The sequence below is a fragment of the Sus scrofa genome, chromosome 17, assembly GCF_054392235.1.
Source record: "Sus scrofa isolate SSC_HxYL_T2T_F1_AM1 chromosome 17, Sscrofa_HxYL_maternal_Yorkshire_Landrace_v2.0, whole genome shotgun sequence".
In the NCBI taxonomy this organism is placed as follows: domain Eukaryota; kingdom Metazoa; phylum Chordata; class Mammalia; order Artiodactyla; family Suidae; genus Sus; species Sus scrofa.
In genome coordinates, this window is record NC_139399.1 from 39,476,120 (window position 1) to 39,493,752 (window position 17,633).

Consider the following 17,633-nt stretch of genomic DNA (forward strand, 5'->3'; position numbering starts at 1 on the left):
AACTCATATACCTCAACTACAACAAAAGCAAACAACCCAATCAAAAAATGGACAGAAGACCTAAATAGATAGTTCTCCAAAGAAGACATACAGATGACCAATAGGCAAATGAAAGATGCTCAACATCACTAATTACTAAAGAAATGCAAATCAAAACTATAGTGTGGTTTTGACCACTACACGCCAGTCAGAATGGCCACCGTTAATAAGACTAGGAATAGCAAATGCTGGAGAAGGTGTGGAAAAACGGCAACCCTCCTGCACTATTGGTGGAAATGTAAACTGTACAACCACTATGGAAAACAGTATGGAGGTTCCCCAGAAAATTAAATATAGAACTACCATGTGACCCATCAATCCCACTTCTGGGCATATATCCAGACAAAACTTTCATTCAAAAAGATACATGCACCCGTATGTTCATTGCAGCACTATTTGCAATAGCCAAGACATGGAGAAAACCTAAATATCCATTGACAGAGGAGTGGATAAAGAAGATGTGGTACATACATGCAATGTAATATTATTCAGCCATTAAAAGGGAAGAAATAACGGCATTTGCAGCAACATGGATGGACCTAGAAATTATCATGCTAAGTGAAGTCAGTCAGACAGTGAGACACCAACATCAAATGCTATCACTTACAGGTGGAATCTAAAATAAAGGACACAGTGGACTTCTTTGCATAACAGATACTGACACAAACTTTGAAAAACTTACAGTTTCCAAAGGAAACAGGGTGGGGGTGGAGGGATAGGCTGGGGGTTTGGGATGAAAATGCTTTAAAATTGGGTTGTGATGATCATTGTGCAACTATAAATGTAATAAAATTGTGTTAAAAAAGAAAAGAATGGGTAGGCAGGAGTTCCTAGTTCCTATTGTGGCTCAGCAATAACAAACCCAACTAGTATCCATGAGGATACGGGTTTGATCCCTGGCCTGCCTCAATAGGTTAAGGATTCAGCATTGCCATGAGCTTTAGTTTAGGTCAGATCCCACTTTGCTGTGGCTGTGGTGTAGGCTGGCAGTTACAGCTCTGATTAGACCCCTAGCCTAGGAACTTCCATATGCTGCAGGTGCACAAGTGCAGCGCTTTAAAAAAAAAAAAAGGAATGGATAGAATAGACAATGAAATCCTTCTGTATAGCACAGGGAACTATGTCCAGTCACTTGTGATGGAACATGATAAAAGGTAATATGAGAAAGAGAGTGTGTGTATAGATGTATGACTGGGTCACTTTGCTGTATAGCAGAAATTGACAGAGCAATGTAAATCAACTATAATAAAAAAAATTTTAATGAAATTTTTAAAATATGACCTAATCAAATTTATAAGCTTTTGTACAGCAAAGGAAACCATTAAAAAATGAAAAGACAGCCTTTGGAATGAGAAAAAATATTTGCAAACAATGCAACCAACAAAATATACAAACAACTCATATAACTCAACATAAAATAACAACCCAGCCAAAAAATGGGCAGAAGACCTAAATAGACATTTCTCCAAAGAAGACATACAGATGGCAAATAGGCATATGAAAAAATGCTGAACATCACTAATTACTATAGAAATGCAAATCAAAATTATGAGGTACCACTACACACCAGTCAGATTAGCCATCATTAATAAGTCTACAAATAAGAAATGCTGGAGTTCCTGTCGTGGCTCATTGGTTAACGAATCCGACTAGGAACCATGAGGTTGCGGGTTCAGTCCCTGCCCTTGCTCAGTGGGTTAAAGATCCGGCGTTGCCGTGAGCTGTGGTGTAGGTTGCAGACGCGGCTCGGATCCCGCGTTGCTGTGGCTCTGGCGTAGGCCGGTGGCTACAGCTCCGATTGGACCCCTAGCCTGGGAACCTCCATATGCCGCGGGAGCGGCCCAAGAAATAGCAACAACAACAAAAGACAAAAAAAAAAAAAAAAAGAAATGCTGAAGGAGGCATGGAGAAAAGGGAACCCTCCTCCACTCTTGGTGGTAGTGTAAATTGGTACAGCTACCACAGAGAACAGTGTGGATGTTCCTTAAAAAACTAAAAATAGAGCTACTATATGATCCTACAACCCTACTTCTGGGAATATATATATATACATAATTTGAAATGATACATGAACTGCAGTGTTCATAGCAGTACTATGTATGATAGCCAAGACATGGAAGCAAACTAAGTGGCCATCAACAGATGAATGGATAAAGAAAATGCAGTGTGTTTTATATACATGTATATAAAACAATGGAATATTATTCAGCCATTAAAAAGAATGAAATAATGCCATTTGCAGCTTCATGGATGGACCTATTATTATACTAAGGAAAGTAAGTTAGACAAAGACAAATATCATATGATATTGCTTACATGTGAAATCCAAAAAAAAAATGATTCAAAGAGCTTATTTACAAACAGAAATAGACTCATAGACGTTAAAAAGAAAATTCATGTTTACCAAAGGGGGGAGGGGAATAACATTTTTTTAAAAAGAACACTTACAACTGAATAATATAAAGAAGAATTATCCAGCTAAAAAATTGACAAAGAATTTGAAAAGACATTTCTCCAAAAATGATATATAAATGGCCAATAAGCACAATATCATTAGTCATTAGGGAAATGCAAATCAAACCCCTAGTGAGAAAACACCTCACACCATTGGGGATGGCTATAATCAAAAAATGAAGGAGTTCCCGTCGTGGCGCAGTGGTTAACGAATCCGACTAGGAACCATGAGGTCGTGGGTTCGGTCCCTGCCCTTGCTCAGTGGGTTAAGGATCCGGCGTTGCCGTGAGCTGTGGTGTAGGTTGCAGACGCGGCTCAGATCCCGCGTTGCTGTGGCTCTGGCGTAGGCCGGTGGCTACAGCTTCGATTCAACTCCTAGCCTGGGAACCTCCATATGCCGCGGGAGCGGCCCAAGAAATAGCAACAACAACAACAACAAAAGACAAAAAAAAAAAAAAAATGAAGTATTGGAGTTGCCTGATGGCTTAGCAGGTTAAGGATTTGTCATTGTCACTGCAGTAGCTTAGGTTGCAAGCTGTGGCGTGGGTTCAATCCCTGGCCTGGGAACTTCTGCATGCCGCAGGTGTGGCAAAAAAAAAAAAAAAAGTACTGATTCATGATACAACATGAATGAAGCTTTAAGGTGTCATTCTAGATAAAATAAGACTGCCACAAAAGACCACCACAGATTGTATGATACCATTTCATGATTCCATTCCATTTTGAAATGACTAGAATAGATAAATCTATCAAGACAGGAGGTTGATTAGTGGTTGCTAGGGGAGAAGATGGAATGAGGAATGACTGCTTTTAGGGACTTTTGAGGCAAGCAGTGAAAACATTCTGCAGCTAGATAGTGGTGATGGTTATACAACTCTGAATATATGAAAGGCTGCTGAATTGTATGCTTTACAGGAGCAAAAATTATGATATATTAATTATATCCATTTTTTTAAAAGGAATGAGAGAAGCAATCTTGTTGAACTACTGGAAAGTATAGCTCATTTGCAAAATATAATCTGTATTAATTTGTAAAATTAGCTTGGCCCTGAGGGAAATTCTAAGAAGTCAGATCCAAGGCTTTTCTTTTTGTGCTTGCCCTTGGCTTTTGGTCACCTTACCACGTAGCACTTACCATGTCAGAATTTATCTTGGGGTTTTTATTTCTGGTGACTATGGTTTTAGAATTTGTTTAGTAAGAACCTAATAGCCATTAATAGTAACTCCATTTGAAAACCTACAAATCTAATTTTGGATTCCGGAAAAATAACCAAATAAAAATGAGTGGTTCAGGAGTTCCCGTCGTGGCGCAGTGGTTAACGAATCCGACTAGGAACCATGAGGTTGCGGGTTCGGTCCCTGCCCTTGCTCAGTGGGTTAAAGATCCGGCGTTGCCGTGAGCTGTGATGTAGGTTGCAGACGCGGCTCGGATCCCGCGTTGCTGTGGCTCTGGGGTAGGCCGGTGGCTACAGCTCCGATTCAACCCCTAGCCTGGGAACCTCCACATGCCGCAGAAGCGGCCCAAGAAATAACAACAACAACAACAACAACAAAAAGACAAAAAAAAAAAAAAATGAGTGGTTCATCCAACTTCTTGCCCTTTGGTAGCATCAGCACTGAATCTCAACAGGGCAGAGCCAACAGTCCTCACCCTGTTTCAGAAAGCTGTGCAGGGAGGGAAGCTGGGTATTTAAGGCCAGAGGACCTGTTTATACAGTCTAAGAAGTGGGAACATCATTCCCCCTTTACAGATGGGAAGCTGAGGCCCAAAAAGATCATCCCAAGGCTGGAACTGCTGGTTTCTCATCTTTACCCACAGCTCGTTCTTAACTTTCCTCCAGAAAACAAAAATGGGCTTGAAAATTGAAATTTAAACATGAATAAGAATAACTGGTATTAGTAAACTGCCTTACTGCCTCCTCAGGTCTGCTCCGAACCTGAGCTGATGACAGTCCCAGGCAGGGGGGTGGGGGCACATGGTCTCCTCACTTTACAGAGGAAGGGACAGAGTCTGAAAGGCCTCCTGATGGCAGAAGTCACACAGCTTGGGTGTCCAAGCCAAGGCCAGCCATCTGTTGTGCCTTCCTCCCTGCTCTCCCGCTGTCTCATCAGTAATGCCAAATCTGCTAAGACAGTTATCTGTCTTCCTTCTTGCGAAGATCTTGTCTGTGATATACACAAGGCCCTGTGAGCTCCCTGGAGAAGGGAGATGGAAAACCAACAGTCATAGCACTGGCCTCTTGTCCTGTCACATAACCTAGGAATACTGGCTTACATGTTACAGGTTAAGAAACAGGTGACAGGGAGGCAGGTCAGCAGTCTGGACAAGAAATGGTGACAGTTGAACCAGGATCCCTGGAGATGGAGGGGAAGCAAGCAAGGAGGAGTTCAAGCTTTGGGCAGACAGAAGTGTAACAGACATGGGCCCCCAGCCAGGCCTGGCCACTCATCAACTGCATGGCCTCAGGCAACGTGGTTACTGCTCTGAGTTTCTGTTTCCCCATCTGTAAAGTGAGTAAGTGGGATGATACTTGGTGTCCCTGCGTACTGGTAAGTGCCCAGAAAGTAGTTGTTGAAACCCAGCATCTGGGTATGAAGAAGGCTTCTTTCCAAGCAGTGGAGCCCGCAACCTGTCAGAACAGTCCTAGCCCCATCTGCACATTTTCATAAGTTTAAATTCACTGACTCTTGAATAACTTTTTATATGGCACAGACACTGACAGAATAGTGTCAAAGTAAGGGGCCCCAGGAACTACTAACAGCATATTACCCACAGGCTGTGCCCTGGTTTATAGTTTTCACATTTCGAAAACCAGAGAAAGGAGATGGTGCCGGTGGTGTTAATAGTTGCTCCAGGACCCTGTGCTGAGCAGGCAGAACATCCCCTGCAGTAAGTCAGCCCCTTGGCACAGCACAGAAAATTATATTATGTTCAGTCTGTCTGGTGAGACTCACCTAAATCAGATTCTGCTGATGCCCTGAAGTAAAGGAGGCTGCCTCTTGCTTTCTGTCTTCTCCCATTTGCCCTCCATCTTGAAGACACGTGACAGGAAAAGCAGGAGACTCTTCTTCAGAAGACCTTGCCTGTTTCTTTCACGTAAAGACTTGAGAGATGTTGGAAGTCCCTTCAAATGGCTGGGCCTCAGGCGCTTGCATTTTACATTGGCCTGGGAGAGTACTTAGCAGATATTCTGCCACATCTGTGAATTTGTCTTTCAGCTCTGTGCAGTGTGTCTAGAAGACTTCAAGCCTCGAGATGAGTTGGGGATATGTCCATGTAAGCATGCCTTCCACAGAAAGTGAGTATTGGTGTGGAATTATTTAAGGGAACCTGAGTTTAAGGCATATCGACCAATTCACTTGTGGGTTTGGGGCAGTGCAGACAAGCTTCATGGCTTTATGATTGGTTTATAATGCAGAAAGCTGAAAACACCCTACAGGTGTGGTGTGTATGTGTGTGTGACATTAGGAGGAACCTGGGTGGTGGAACATAACTACCACAGCAGGACTTCAGGCAGGGAGCCAGACAAGCCCACATCTCCTTGGAGCCAGGCTATAAAGAACTTTTTAACCAGAACTTTCCAATGAGTTTTCATTCCTTAAAACTTATTTTCCTTTTTGGAGTTTTGTTTTGTTTGTCTTTTTAGGGCTGCACCTGTGGCATGTGGAAGTTCCCAGGCTAGGGGTCGAATCGGAGCTACAGCTGCCCGTCTGTGCCACAGCCACAGCAAAGAGAGATCCAAGCTGCATCTGCGAGGCCAGGGATTGAACCTTCGTCCTCATGGATACTAGTCGGGTACATAGTGCTGAGCCACAATGGGAACTCCTCCTTAAAACTTACTTTAATCAAAGCCATAGTTATTTTAAATCAAAATAAGTCTGAATAGTACTGTGGGACCATCTCCTCCCCCTCCCTACAGACATATTTAATATTCCCCCTTCTCTTTCGATTTTAGGTTTTGTATTTGTATTAGAAAACTTTATTCCGCCTCCTTCCCACCACCCTCCTCAGTGTACTTCATTCTTTAAGAAGTCATGGATGACTGAGGTATAGCATGCTCACTGTGGCTTCTTAGTTTCACCTTTCAGAAGGTTGGAGTTTCTGGATCCCCCAGAGGGTGAAATGCATTCTCCACGCAGTCATAGAGCTCTTTGGGACCTGGCCGTTCACCCCAGTCCCCAACTCTGGGCCACAGATGTGTTCAACATGTGAGGCATGAGGGCAGGGGGTGCCATGAGCATGGGACTGATGTCTTCCTTCTTGTGGTGTCTTGTTCTGCAGGTGCCTTATTAAGTGGCTGGAGGTTCGCAAAGTATGTCCACTGTGCAACATGCCAGTACTTCAGCTGGCCCAGTTGCACAGTAAGGAGGACCGTGGACCCCCACAGGGGCCCCTCCCTGGGGCAGAGAACATTGTATAGCTCACCACAAGAATCAAACTGTTGCAGGATCCAACATCTGCATGGAGCCAGGAGGAACACAAGCGGTCTCTGTGTTGGCTGCTCTGCCTGGGGCATCAGCTGCCACTTCCTTTTTCTCATAAAGAACTCTTGGGCTAGCTAATCTGGGGACCCAGACTTGTGGGTCTGGGACAACCAAAGTACTCTGACACTACCCCATGCCAAGAGAAGAGGAGTGGATGAGCCTGCTGGTTTGGTTCTAGAAACTTCATGAGGGTCTCTTGCTAACTCCATACACTCTGTCTCCCAGACATTGATCTCCATGTCAAGGTGAATCTTTATCAACCAGAAGGGAAGATAATCACAAGTGTTAGAGAAGGAAACTGAGGGAAAGTCTTTAAAGCCACCCCCACCCTGGGACAGATGAGCTTCTATGCAGACCGTGCATGCCTTTGCAGCAGCAGACTCTCCCGGCAGCCCCTGAGCCAAGGGAAAACAGCGGTTACCTCAGCCCAAGAACAACTGGGTGCAGTGCCGGAGGCAGTGCCAACAAGGCTTTTCACGTTATGTTCCTTTGATAAGGCCATCTTGGAACCCAAGGGCTTTGGTTACAACAGAACAGCAGTACCCCTCGCCGCCAGTTCTCCCTCGAGGTCACAACACTTGCTTATCAGATCATCTAAGCTAAAAACATTAGATGTGCTTGGAAAGGTCTGGTCAGAAGCCATTTCCTCTTATTCCCCCTCCTACTCACCAATGAGGCACAGCCAAGTGCCATTAAGAGCCCCAGCAGGGGGTGGTTCTCTGAGTCCCTGCTGTCCCCGTGTGACCCAAACGCCTCGGGGTGCTGCCCACATCCCCACACATGCAGTATGGCTCCAGCGTAGCTGCTGGTCTTGGCCCACTGCCTCTGTGGGGAGCTGCTCTGAGCCCCTCACATGGCTCCAAAGAGGAGCATCTTTCTGACAATGACCAGTCCTCCAGGTCCTGCCAGGCTGAGGGGAGGATGCGGCCCCCCTTGCCTCTCCCCATCCTTCCCTCTTCTCCTCCCTCTCTAGTCCTGTCTCTATTTCTACTCAGCAAAATGCCTGTGGTTGACTTTTTAACAGTTTAAAGTATCCCAAATAAGATCCCTATGTCATTCTGAAGCCAGGGATCCACTTGAAATTGTAAATCTTTTCAGGAAGCTCCTGCAGGGCTATTCGCCATCAGTGCGTGCCTCAGTGTTCAGACTTGTGATAATTGAAAGTGTCTTTATAGGAGAAAAATGCATGCTGCTCTTTGGCTCTTTCTGTCCAGTTTTCCTAGAATTGACTCAAGAGTCCAGTAGGATTTGTGACTGTTGTATAAGTTAGCTCTGTGAAGCAGCTTTGGGTCAGATATAAAGTTCTTTTCCACAGCCCTGCTCACCACCTCCTTCCATCATAGGGATGGAATCCTCATCGCCAGCTCTGCCTCTGCTCCAAACGCAGGTGTGAGTAGGGGAGTTTCACACTGGAAATAGAGCCTGCATGATATGGAGAGAGGGTGGAGGAGGCTTTGCTACTCTGTTCATGGCATGTCTCCAGAAATTTTTTTGGAATCCAGCCTCTACCGTCTTAGAATGGGAGAGGGAACCTGTCCTTGGCTCAGGTGGCTGGGCTCAGTTGAGGAGGAAAATTCCCATTAGCCTAGAAAATTGCTGGTCAGAATCCAGTTTGGAAAATTACAAATCCAGTTGGTCAGAATTGGCTGTACCCTTATGTGTAACCTATTCGTGGTATGCCAACTGGACTGCTTCTTTAAACAGGGCAAGAGAAGTGTGGAATATTTTTATATGAAAGCCTTAGCCTGTTTGGCACCCATGAAAAGAACTATTTGTACACTCCTACTTTCACCCTCTGTTTCTGCATTCTCTGTTTGTAGCACAATAGAGTTGAATGCTGCAAAGCACCCAGTTTACAGTGAAATGTTTTCGGTGACCGGTGTCAGAAGTAGGCTTGTTTCTGGACTAACCTCATTAATAGCCAACACTCACCATTTTCACCTCATGGCTCTGGGACAAATGTCACCTCTTTGCTATGGGGTTCCAATAAGAAAAAGATCTTTTTCCTTCAAAAGAGGAATTGTTGTGTTCTATACTGCAGATTATTTCATCTCACAGCTTTTGGAGGGTTATAGCCTTTTGGTTACAGCCTTTTTCCATCCCTGTGTGTCAGTGCCAAGGAGACAGCCTCATAAAGTCCTGTATTTGTAGGGAGACAAATTAGTTCATCTCACCATGTCACAGCTCAAGCCACGTTGAGGTGGTTGGTGCATTGCACTGGACCAAAGGCACAAAGCCCAGCCTTTAGAATGCTGTGTGTTCTCCATGAGGCGCCATCACGGGTCTACTTTACCGTATGACCTCAACACTTGTGAACATGGAGGGCTTTTTAAAACATAGTTCTTCCACTAAGGTGGGGTTGGATGCTGGAGTGCTGAAGAGTGAGCGCTCTGCTTGTAGTCATTTTCCCTTCATGGCTTGGTGTCCTTCTACTGCAGCATGACCACTGTCACTTGAAGTAGTTCTTGACTCTTAGTGGCACAACGTGAATGCACTTGCTCCACACATCCAGACTCTCCTCCAAGACTTCCCTGTGCCGCTCTGATGTAACTGGAAATAGCCAGGGCTTAATTTACGTCTTCCTTTAATTCTAATTAAAATCACAGCTTTTTGTGAAGGGCAAGGTTAAATCTCCTATCTGAATTTTTATTTAGAGAATGAGTTAAGGATCCCTTACTAACTCTTTGATCAGGCTCACACCTCACCGTTAAACCAGTGAGGCTGCCCTGTCCAAATCTATCTCCATGAGTTGCTGACCTTTTTTAATCTGTAGACATGTGAGTACTCCGGGCTACTGGTTGGTAACGTGATTTTTTTTTTTTTTTAACTTGGTCTTGATGTATCTTAAACGGCTCAGAGATTGGGTGTTGTTTGTGTGCTTCGGGTTAGTGGAACAGAACTCAGCCCTAACTGGACTCCATAGGTGGCTAAGTCATTATCTAGTTGTTACTAGGGATACAGCTGAATTCAGGTGGCTTTAGGAACAGGGAGCAATACCAGCCTGATTTGTTCCTAGTTGAGTAGTATAAGACACTAGTTATCTGCTGCTGTCCTTTGTCACAGTGATTTGGTTAGGCCTATCCCTAGTAGCTAAGGCCCCAGGCAAGGAATAGGACAAAACAGTAATAGCCAGATGGGAGCAGGTGGCCCATGGGGAGGTCCAGGCTGAAGGTACAGGGGATCTCATACCATGGCCAAACACCCTGTTCTTGACAGAGGTCCCTTCACCAGTGCATAGCCCCTCAGATCCATCACAGGAATGACCTCGGGCCCTGTTCCCCTCCACAGCCCCATTCCAAAGTCTGTTCATCTTCATGGCCTGATCCTACTCTGCTAAGCTACTCTGAATGACTGCAGTAATTTTTTTCTGAGAGGCTTTCTGGGAATTATGAAATGTACACAGGGAGGCACCCCCAGAGCTCTGGGCAGAAAAGGCGTTCAGATTGATGTGAATCACTCACTGCCTTGCCACTCACTAGCCATGTGCCTTCCCACAAGTTAGCCTCTCAAAGCCTGTTTACTTACCTGCCACCCAGGGACTCTAGAAGGGCATCCCTACTGGCGCTTATGGGGATTGGCTACCATGTCCAGAGCCTGGCAGACAGCAGGCCTGGGTCATGGGTGCTGGTGCTACAAGGTGACATCATCACAGTGGCCACATGGGGCTCCTCTGTTGTCCTGGCAAAACAGCCTCAAGAGAACCTCCTGAGATGTATGTGCCCTCCCCAGAGTCCCAGTTCACCTGGTTCCCTTCCCTTTCCCCTCTTGATCTTACTTAGTCACTTCCATGTACCTGTGCCCATGGTGCTCCCTGACTTGGTTGCTCAGGGCTGAATACTCCTTAATTTTTTTTTTTTTTTTTTTTTTTTTTTTTTTTTTTGTCTTTTTGCCATTTCTAGGGCTGCTCCTGCAGCATATGGAAGTTCCCAGGCTAGGGATCTAATCGGAGCTGTAGCCACCGGCCCACACCACAGCCACAGCAACGTGGGATCCAAGCCGCGTCTGCCACCTACACCATAGCTCATGGCAACGCTGGATCCTCAACCCACTGGGCAAGGCCAGGGATCAAACCTGCAACCTCATGGTTCCTAGTCGGATTCGTTAACCACTGAGCCACGACGGGAACTCCGCTCCTTAATTTTTTAAATAGGTAATCCCTTCATGGGGTTCACAAATCGTAAACAATTAAGTCTTCCTTGCATCCCTGATCTCCAGCAAGCCAAGCTTCTCACCTCTTGAGCACCCACTATTAGTTGCTACTTGTGGAGCCTTCCAGAGACCCTTTATGCATATACAAGCAGATGCGTGTGTGTGTGTGTGTGTGTGTGTGTGTGTGTGTGTAGGTAGGTATGTATGTGTATGTATACAGCTGACCCTTGAATAACACCCCCTGTACAGCCTACACATAACTCTACAGTCAGCTCTCTGTACTGATGGTTCTGATTCTATGGGTTCAGCCAACTTCAGATCGTATGGAAAGTATTTATTGAAAAAAATCCACATGTAAGTGGACCTGCTCAGTTCAAACCCATGTTGTTCAAGAATCAACTTATATGTGTGTGTATAATTTTTTTTTTCTACTTATATGATACCGGACAAGTATATTCAAGGAGCAGTTCTGTTCTTGTGGGAAGGACCATCCCAGAAGTCAGAATGTCTGTAAAAGGTGAGCCCAGTATTAGGGGAATTTTTTTAATCACACCCATTCTGCCTAAGGCCTATTTTCCACTAACTGAAGCATGCTGAAATTCTAGTTTTCTATACAGATACAGACCCTCCCTGACACCCTAACCATAGTTGCCCAAATAATGAGCACAACCAGTTTCCAGCCTGAGTCTGTGACAGCACACTCAAGAGCAGGCTCCCCAGCCAAAAGTGACAGCACAGTCCAGCAGCTCCTGCAGGGGACTGGACAGGCTGCAGCTCCACCCCAACCCTCCAGTCTTGGCCACTTCCAAGGAGGACCAAGAGGCCAGCAGGACACCTGGCTACAGCTGTCACCATTTCCTAGGCAGGCTCCCGTGTTTTTAAGATAGGGGTTTGAGAAGTAGCAGTAACTGAAGGCCAAGGCATCCTGTGTCTTGTGGGGTAGATGTCTCAGACATTGCTAAGTAAATAGGTGGTCAGCTGCCTCAGAATTTACAGCAGATGTGCCTAAATGTCCATGTTCACATTCATGAACCTCCCTTTCTCTCGCTACTCTTATGCACAAACTAAATAGAAAATGTTCCCATAGAATTTTCTCCTTGCCCAACATTTTTTCCTTTCAACAGAAATTATCCCACCAATAGTTTCTTTCCGGGGGGGGGGGGGGGGATTCACTTTTGCCCCTGCAGGAGATCAAAGTTAAAAGTGCTTCCTCCAGGCAGCCCTTGGGAGGAGGGGCCACATCTGTGCCTCTCAGTCCCCACCCATCTCCCTGCTGTAATGCCAGAGTAGAAGCCCAGGGCCTCCCTGGATCAGAAGTTTAACTTTGGGGCCCCTGACCTGAAACTTGAAAAGGAATTGTTTGTGAAATTCCACCCTTCTGTCATTGGATGAACCTTAAGAGACTTTAATATTAGCATTCAGGAATCTGAGTAAAGGAGATGAATGTGTCTAAATTCTGGTGAAGTCTGCAGCTGATAACTGGAAAATGCTGGGTTATACTCCTTTAGTAGATAAAATTAACAAAGGTTTCACTCCAGTGTGCCATGGAATGTGCTTCCATTTGATTGGGACTACAAGGAAAATAGAAAAGCTTGTTCAGTGTATCTTTTATTGTTCCAGTACAGCTTCAGAATGTGAATGGTTCCAAGATGCTGAGTTTTATTCCACTTTTAGACCAAGCATGACCACACCTGGCTTACCAATCCAGTACTCACGTCTGTGGCTACAGTGTCAGGGACTCCCTGCTCCAGGGACATGTTCCTAGAATGCGGGCCCCATCAGAGTCAAGGGACTTGTCTATACTTCGATGAAGCCCCTCTCAGCTCCCTGGGCCAGTACGAGCCTCAGGACAGGTGCACGAGGTCCCTGAATCCCCCCCTTTCCTCCCAGGCCCTGTTAGAGCAGGAGGCAGGTGGGGCCAGTATTAGGAAGTCCTTCCTGATAACAGTTCAGTCTTCCAAGAATGTTTCTGAACTGTCATCTCTGGTCTCTTGACAGATCATTGCCAGAAAGAGGGGATATGAGTCTTGTAGTTTAAGCCCATTGGGGTTTATTCACTAGATATAATAACTCCCTCAAAAAAAGGTTTATGAAATGCTGAGGCTCAGGTTTCATAGACATGTTTGTACACTAGGAGTTCTGCAGCAGAATATTTTTAAACATTCGCAATTTTTTTTGTAAGCTATATTTTTGTATATTTAATTGCTATTTTAAAATTTTAATGCATTTTGCTAATTACTCTTGTTTAAAATATAAAACGTGCATGTAATTGACTTAAATGTAAATAAAAAGATTTTGAAAATACTCTGTGCTGAGCATGTACCCACCACTGGTCACCCACACTCCACTTAAGCCCATGTAGCAAGAGCTGGAAAAGTCAAGGTGAGTGGTTCCGAACAAACAGAGCTGGTCACCAGTAACAGGTGATTGTGATGCAGAAGCCTGGCTCATCTCCTCCCACCGTGTGGGGCACAGGTCAGCAGTGATAAGTAGAGCACCAGGCCATAGCAGAGAAGCCAAGGCCCCCCTGCCACCCTGGCCTTGGCACCACAGGTGTGGCTGAACACAGACAAGCAGTCTCCCAAACTCCAGCGCTATTGCTTGTGGGGGGCAGGGGGGCTGCGGTGGCACCCCTCTGGCTCCATCACAGGCCCGGAAATAGCAACTATTCTGTTATGAGGAGAACAAACTGCTCTTGGTCCAAAGCCGTCCTGTGGTGGCCATTGTTTCTACTCAGCAACCCTCACTAGGACCTCTGCGGCTCTGCTTTTGCGCCACAGCTCCAGGGAAACTGCTCCCCTCGAGGCAGTCCATGAGCCTGCAACCAAATGGAAAACAGCTCTGAAACCGCCACTTAATGCAGGTGCCTGGAGAGCTCCTCTCCTTTCCAGTCTCCTGAGCAACAGGCCTCTCGGGCCATCACCCCGGCCACTCTTCAGAGATCATCACAGCCTTCTCCTTGCCCAGCTCTTGTTATTCTCCCTCTACCTTGGGGTTCACTAAATTCCCACCTACAGTTTACCCATCTACATGCACATCCTTCTCAAGTCTGTTATCTCCACCCTAAATATCCAGTTGCCTATTTGGCATCAAGTCAGGCAGGCCAAAATGACATCTCCCCAGCAAGCCTAGGTGCCTTCACAGAACACCCCCCATCTCCAATCTCCACAGCCCCAAACTCAACCCTCTAGAGCATCTCCACCTGACCTGCTCCCTGCTCCCATCTGCATCTGGCGTCCTTCCTCTCCCACCTCAACCATGACCACAGCCTCTACCACCCTACTGCCTCTAATGGGGGAGTGTGGGGTGGGATCCTCAGGCTGCCTTTTGGAGGACAGACAAAGGGACACCTGCTGAGATGAGACCAGTCAGTGACTCAGACCAGGGTGGTGGCTGTAGTGAACAGAGATGAAGTTTACAGGCATCTCACAAACTGGAGGTAGTAAAGTGGCAGTAAACTGGGAGAGGATGGAGAGATTTCTGTGTGGGAATGGCCTTGCAGGGGACACAGAAGAAAAGGTAGTTGCTGACTTGGGACTGGAGCTCAGAGGCAACAGCTGGGCCGGGCACTCTCCCTTGGCCAGCAGAGATCCAGGATTGAGCCTGAAAGCTGGCAATAACCAACCGTCTTCAGAGGAGAATGAAGCGGTAGAGACAGAAGTGGCCTAGGAGGCAGAAGGAAGAGCAAGAGGAAGATGACATGTTCATTAGATCCAGCAACAGGATTTACCACTGCACTGATAGATGGGCTGAGCACAAGGCACAAAGTGAAGTCACAGAGCAGCAAGTGGTAGATCCCTGGAGGTGAAAGGCACAAGAGGAAAGCTTCCAGCTATGTGACTTTAGGCAGGTGTCCTCTGCTAAGTTGCGGGGATGACAAAGATTTCATGAGATGACCCACGAAAAGCACTGGCACAGCCTCACAAGCACAGTTAAGTGCAGGTGGCGGGGAAGAGCAGGCGGGACCCTACGAGGCCTTGGAGGCCGGCCTGGGTCTCCCCTGGCAGTGGGCTCCTCGGGGTCCCTCCTTTCTCCAAAGGTCAGTGCTCTGCCCAGACGAAGTGGGGAGGAGGGCGTAGGGCAGGAGGTGGGTGGTGGCGCTGACTCTGGGGGCTGTGGGAGTAAGGTGGGGCCTCCAGGCACATGGCTGGAAGCAGCCAGTGAGGACAGAGGGACAGGACTGGAGGTGGCTTAGACTGAGGCCCAGGAGGGACAGCAGCAGAGGTCAATCACACCAGGGCCTGCAATTCCCATCCCCGCAGCATCCCTCCAGCTCCACGGCCTGCACCAGCCCGCAGCACCTACAACTCCCACGTGCCTAGCAAAGTGTGCAAAAGTGGCCATCCAGGATCCAAATGGCATTAGGCTGACACCACCACCACCCCCACACACACACCGTCCCCCTGCTCTGCCCTTCCTGCAGGTGAAGGGACCATGGCTCTGACAACAGACAAGCCTCTCCCCCTTCAGCCACCCAGCCCCACCCTCCTGCACCTCTCCGTCCCCTGGGACCTTGCCTCCCATGTCAGGTCCCTCCCAGGCCATTCTCCTCCCCTGAAACCAAGGGGCGCAAAGAGGCCACAGAGCCTTGGTGTTTCCTTCTAGTCCAGAGGCTGCTTTATACAGAATCTTCACAGCCTTCAACAGGGATACAGGCACCAATTACAAAAAATAAGATACAAATGTTGCTCCCTCTGCAAGGAGACGGTTTTTAAAATTATTCTGCACAGCAGAAGGAAAAGGTTCAGTCAACCTCTACCAAGACTCCGTCTAGAATCCTGTCTCTCCTCACACAGCCTTTTGAGCCTCTCACAGGCAGCATCCCCACCAGGCAACTGAGCCAGCCTGCCAGGCAGTTTCCGACAAGCACAAGGCAGGGGGTGGGAGAGGAAGGCAGGAGAGCCGCACCCTGCTCCCCACAGGAACACCTCAACTGACCTGAAGTAACCGCACCCCGTTCCTTAAAAAGACGTTGATACCAGCAGCTCTGTCTGCTTTTAGTCTTCCAGATGCGTGTTTTCTGCCAGCTAAACTTTCACCATGTCAATTCAACCCCTCCCGCTATCCAAGGACATTCTGCCCGGACAGAAGTCCTGTCCTCCCTAACAGACCTTCCCGGGATCTATGGCATAAACAACCTGGAACTGCACTCCCCAAAGATGCTTAACTGTTAACAGTACAGGCACAGAATTAACCTGCTCAGTAAGTCTGCAGAACCTTGAAACACGTTTCTCAACATGTTCACAAAAGGCTAAACGCACATGACAGTTACCGCACAGAAGATGATCTCCAAAGCCATATTAACAAATTTGTGATTAGATTATAATACAAAGTAGCTTCCTTACATTTAGCGACTTCAATGGGACACAAAGTCACAGGCGGTAGAACACAGAACAGGTCTCCTCTGAAGCAGCTCCACTGAGTGATGCTGAATTTTAAACTAACACAGCACGTTGAACAAAGCTACAGTGAAGAGCAATTAAATACAATGAATCCTCGCCAACATGGACATGGTCCACTTTTTTTTTAATATATATCTTTCCTTACTGGTTATTAGTTTAGACTGAATTTTTAAGGATTTATCTTGATGACTTAGAAAAATACACTCGTCCTTTCTCGCTCTGATTCAGGTAGCACACAATCATAAAACTGAATGAGTCTCTTAAAAAAAAACAAGTCCACAGATCCCATTGTGGAAAGTTCCAGGAACCTCTCCCCAGGTATCAGGGTATCTTCAACAGCTCAAGAAGGGCTCCAACAGCTCCAAAATAACCCTGAAAAAAAAAAAAAGAAAGAAAAGAAAAATAAGAGCAATTCTCCTTAGATTTATTTAAATTACTATCAATATGATTAAAGCCAACACAGCCCTTAACTCCTGACACCAGTTTCCTGAGGCCCACTTTGCTAAGCTCAAGGCCAGCCTGGAGCAGAGAAGCTCTGAGGAGTGCCCAGGCCCGGGAGGACCCTGTCGCGTCAGACCAGAACCCACAGTGGGGGCCCCACAAGCTACGAGGCCCGCAGGGGCCCCGTCTGTAAGAGACAGGGCCTGCGCTGTGTTCTGGGTGAGAAGCAGCAGGGACCTGGAGCATTTGCAGTAAACTCCAGAACCAAGGAAGATGAGATGAAGTGTAAGGAAGCAGGAGAAGTGGGGGCAGCTCATGGAGGGTGAGGGCGTGGCTGGGCTGCAGGTGGAAAGGGGAGCAGGAAGCGGGTAGGATGAATTCAAGACTCATGTAAAGAAGGGAATGAAGGTGGCAGGGAGGCTGAGGCCCCTCCCACACACCCGCTGACACCACCCCTGAGAACAAGGACACATGAGCGAGAGATGCAGAAAGCCACAAAGGGGGCTCCACAGAGCACGGGCAAGGCTGGGGTGGCCGGGCAGCCACGCAGCCACACCCAGGGAGTCACCGGGTGGCTGGAGCTGGGCAGCGCTCAGGGCAGCAGAGGACAAGAGCGTCCTAAGGCAGCTTGCAGAGAGCGGGGAAGAACAACAGAAGCACCTG

General features: G+C 47.0%; 2 protein-coding genes across 4 annotated transcripts in view; one reads left to right on the plus strand and one right to left on the minus strand.

Moving 5' to 3' along the window:
• The window catches only part of RNF24 (ring finger protein 24), a 93,860-nt gene extending 80,429 nt beyond the window's left edge, over window positions 1-13,431 (plus strand). For 2 of the 3 annotated variants that reach the window (XM_021078063.2, XM_003134311.7), the window contains exons 5-6: window positions 5,713-5,792; window positions 6,776-13,431. In XM_021078063.2, coding sequence (XP_020933722.1) covers window positions 5,713-5,792; window positions 6,776-6,914 — 219 coding nt within the window. In that variant the 3' untranslated portion in view covers window positions 6,915-13,431. Of the gene's footprint in view, window positions 1-5,712; window positions 5,793-6,449; window positions 6,542-6,775 lie in introns of all 3 variants that reach the window. The other variant, XM_085003465.1, reaches the window with a different exon arrangement.
• The window catches only part of PANK2 (pantothenate kinase 2), a 29,882-nt gene continuing 24,968 nt past the window's right edge, over window positions 12,720-17,633 (minus strand). The window contains exon 7 of the mRNA NM_001435907.1: window positions 12,720-16,901. Within this exon, the coding sequence (NP_001422836.1) occupies window positions 16,851-16,901 (51 nt within the window). The 3' untranslated portion in view covers window positions 12,720-16,850. The remainder of the gene's footprint in view (window positions 16,902-17,633) is intronic.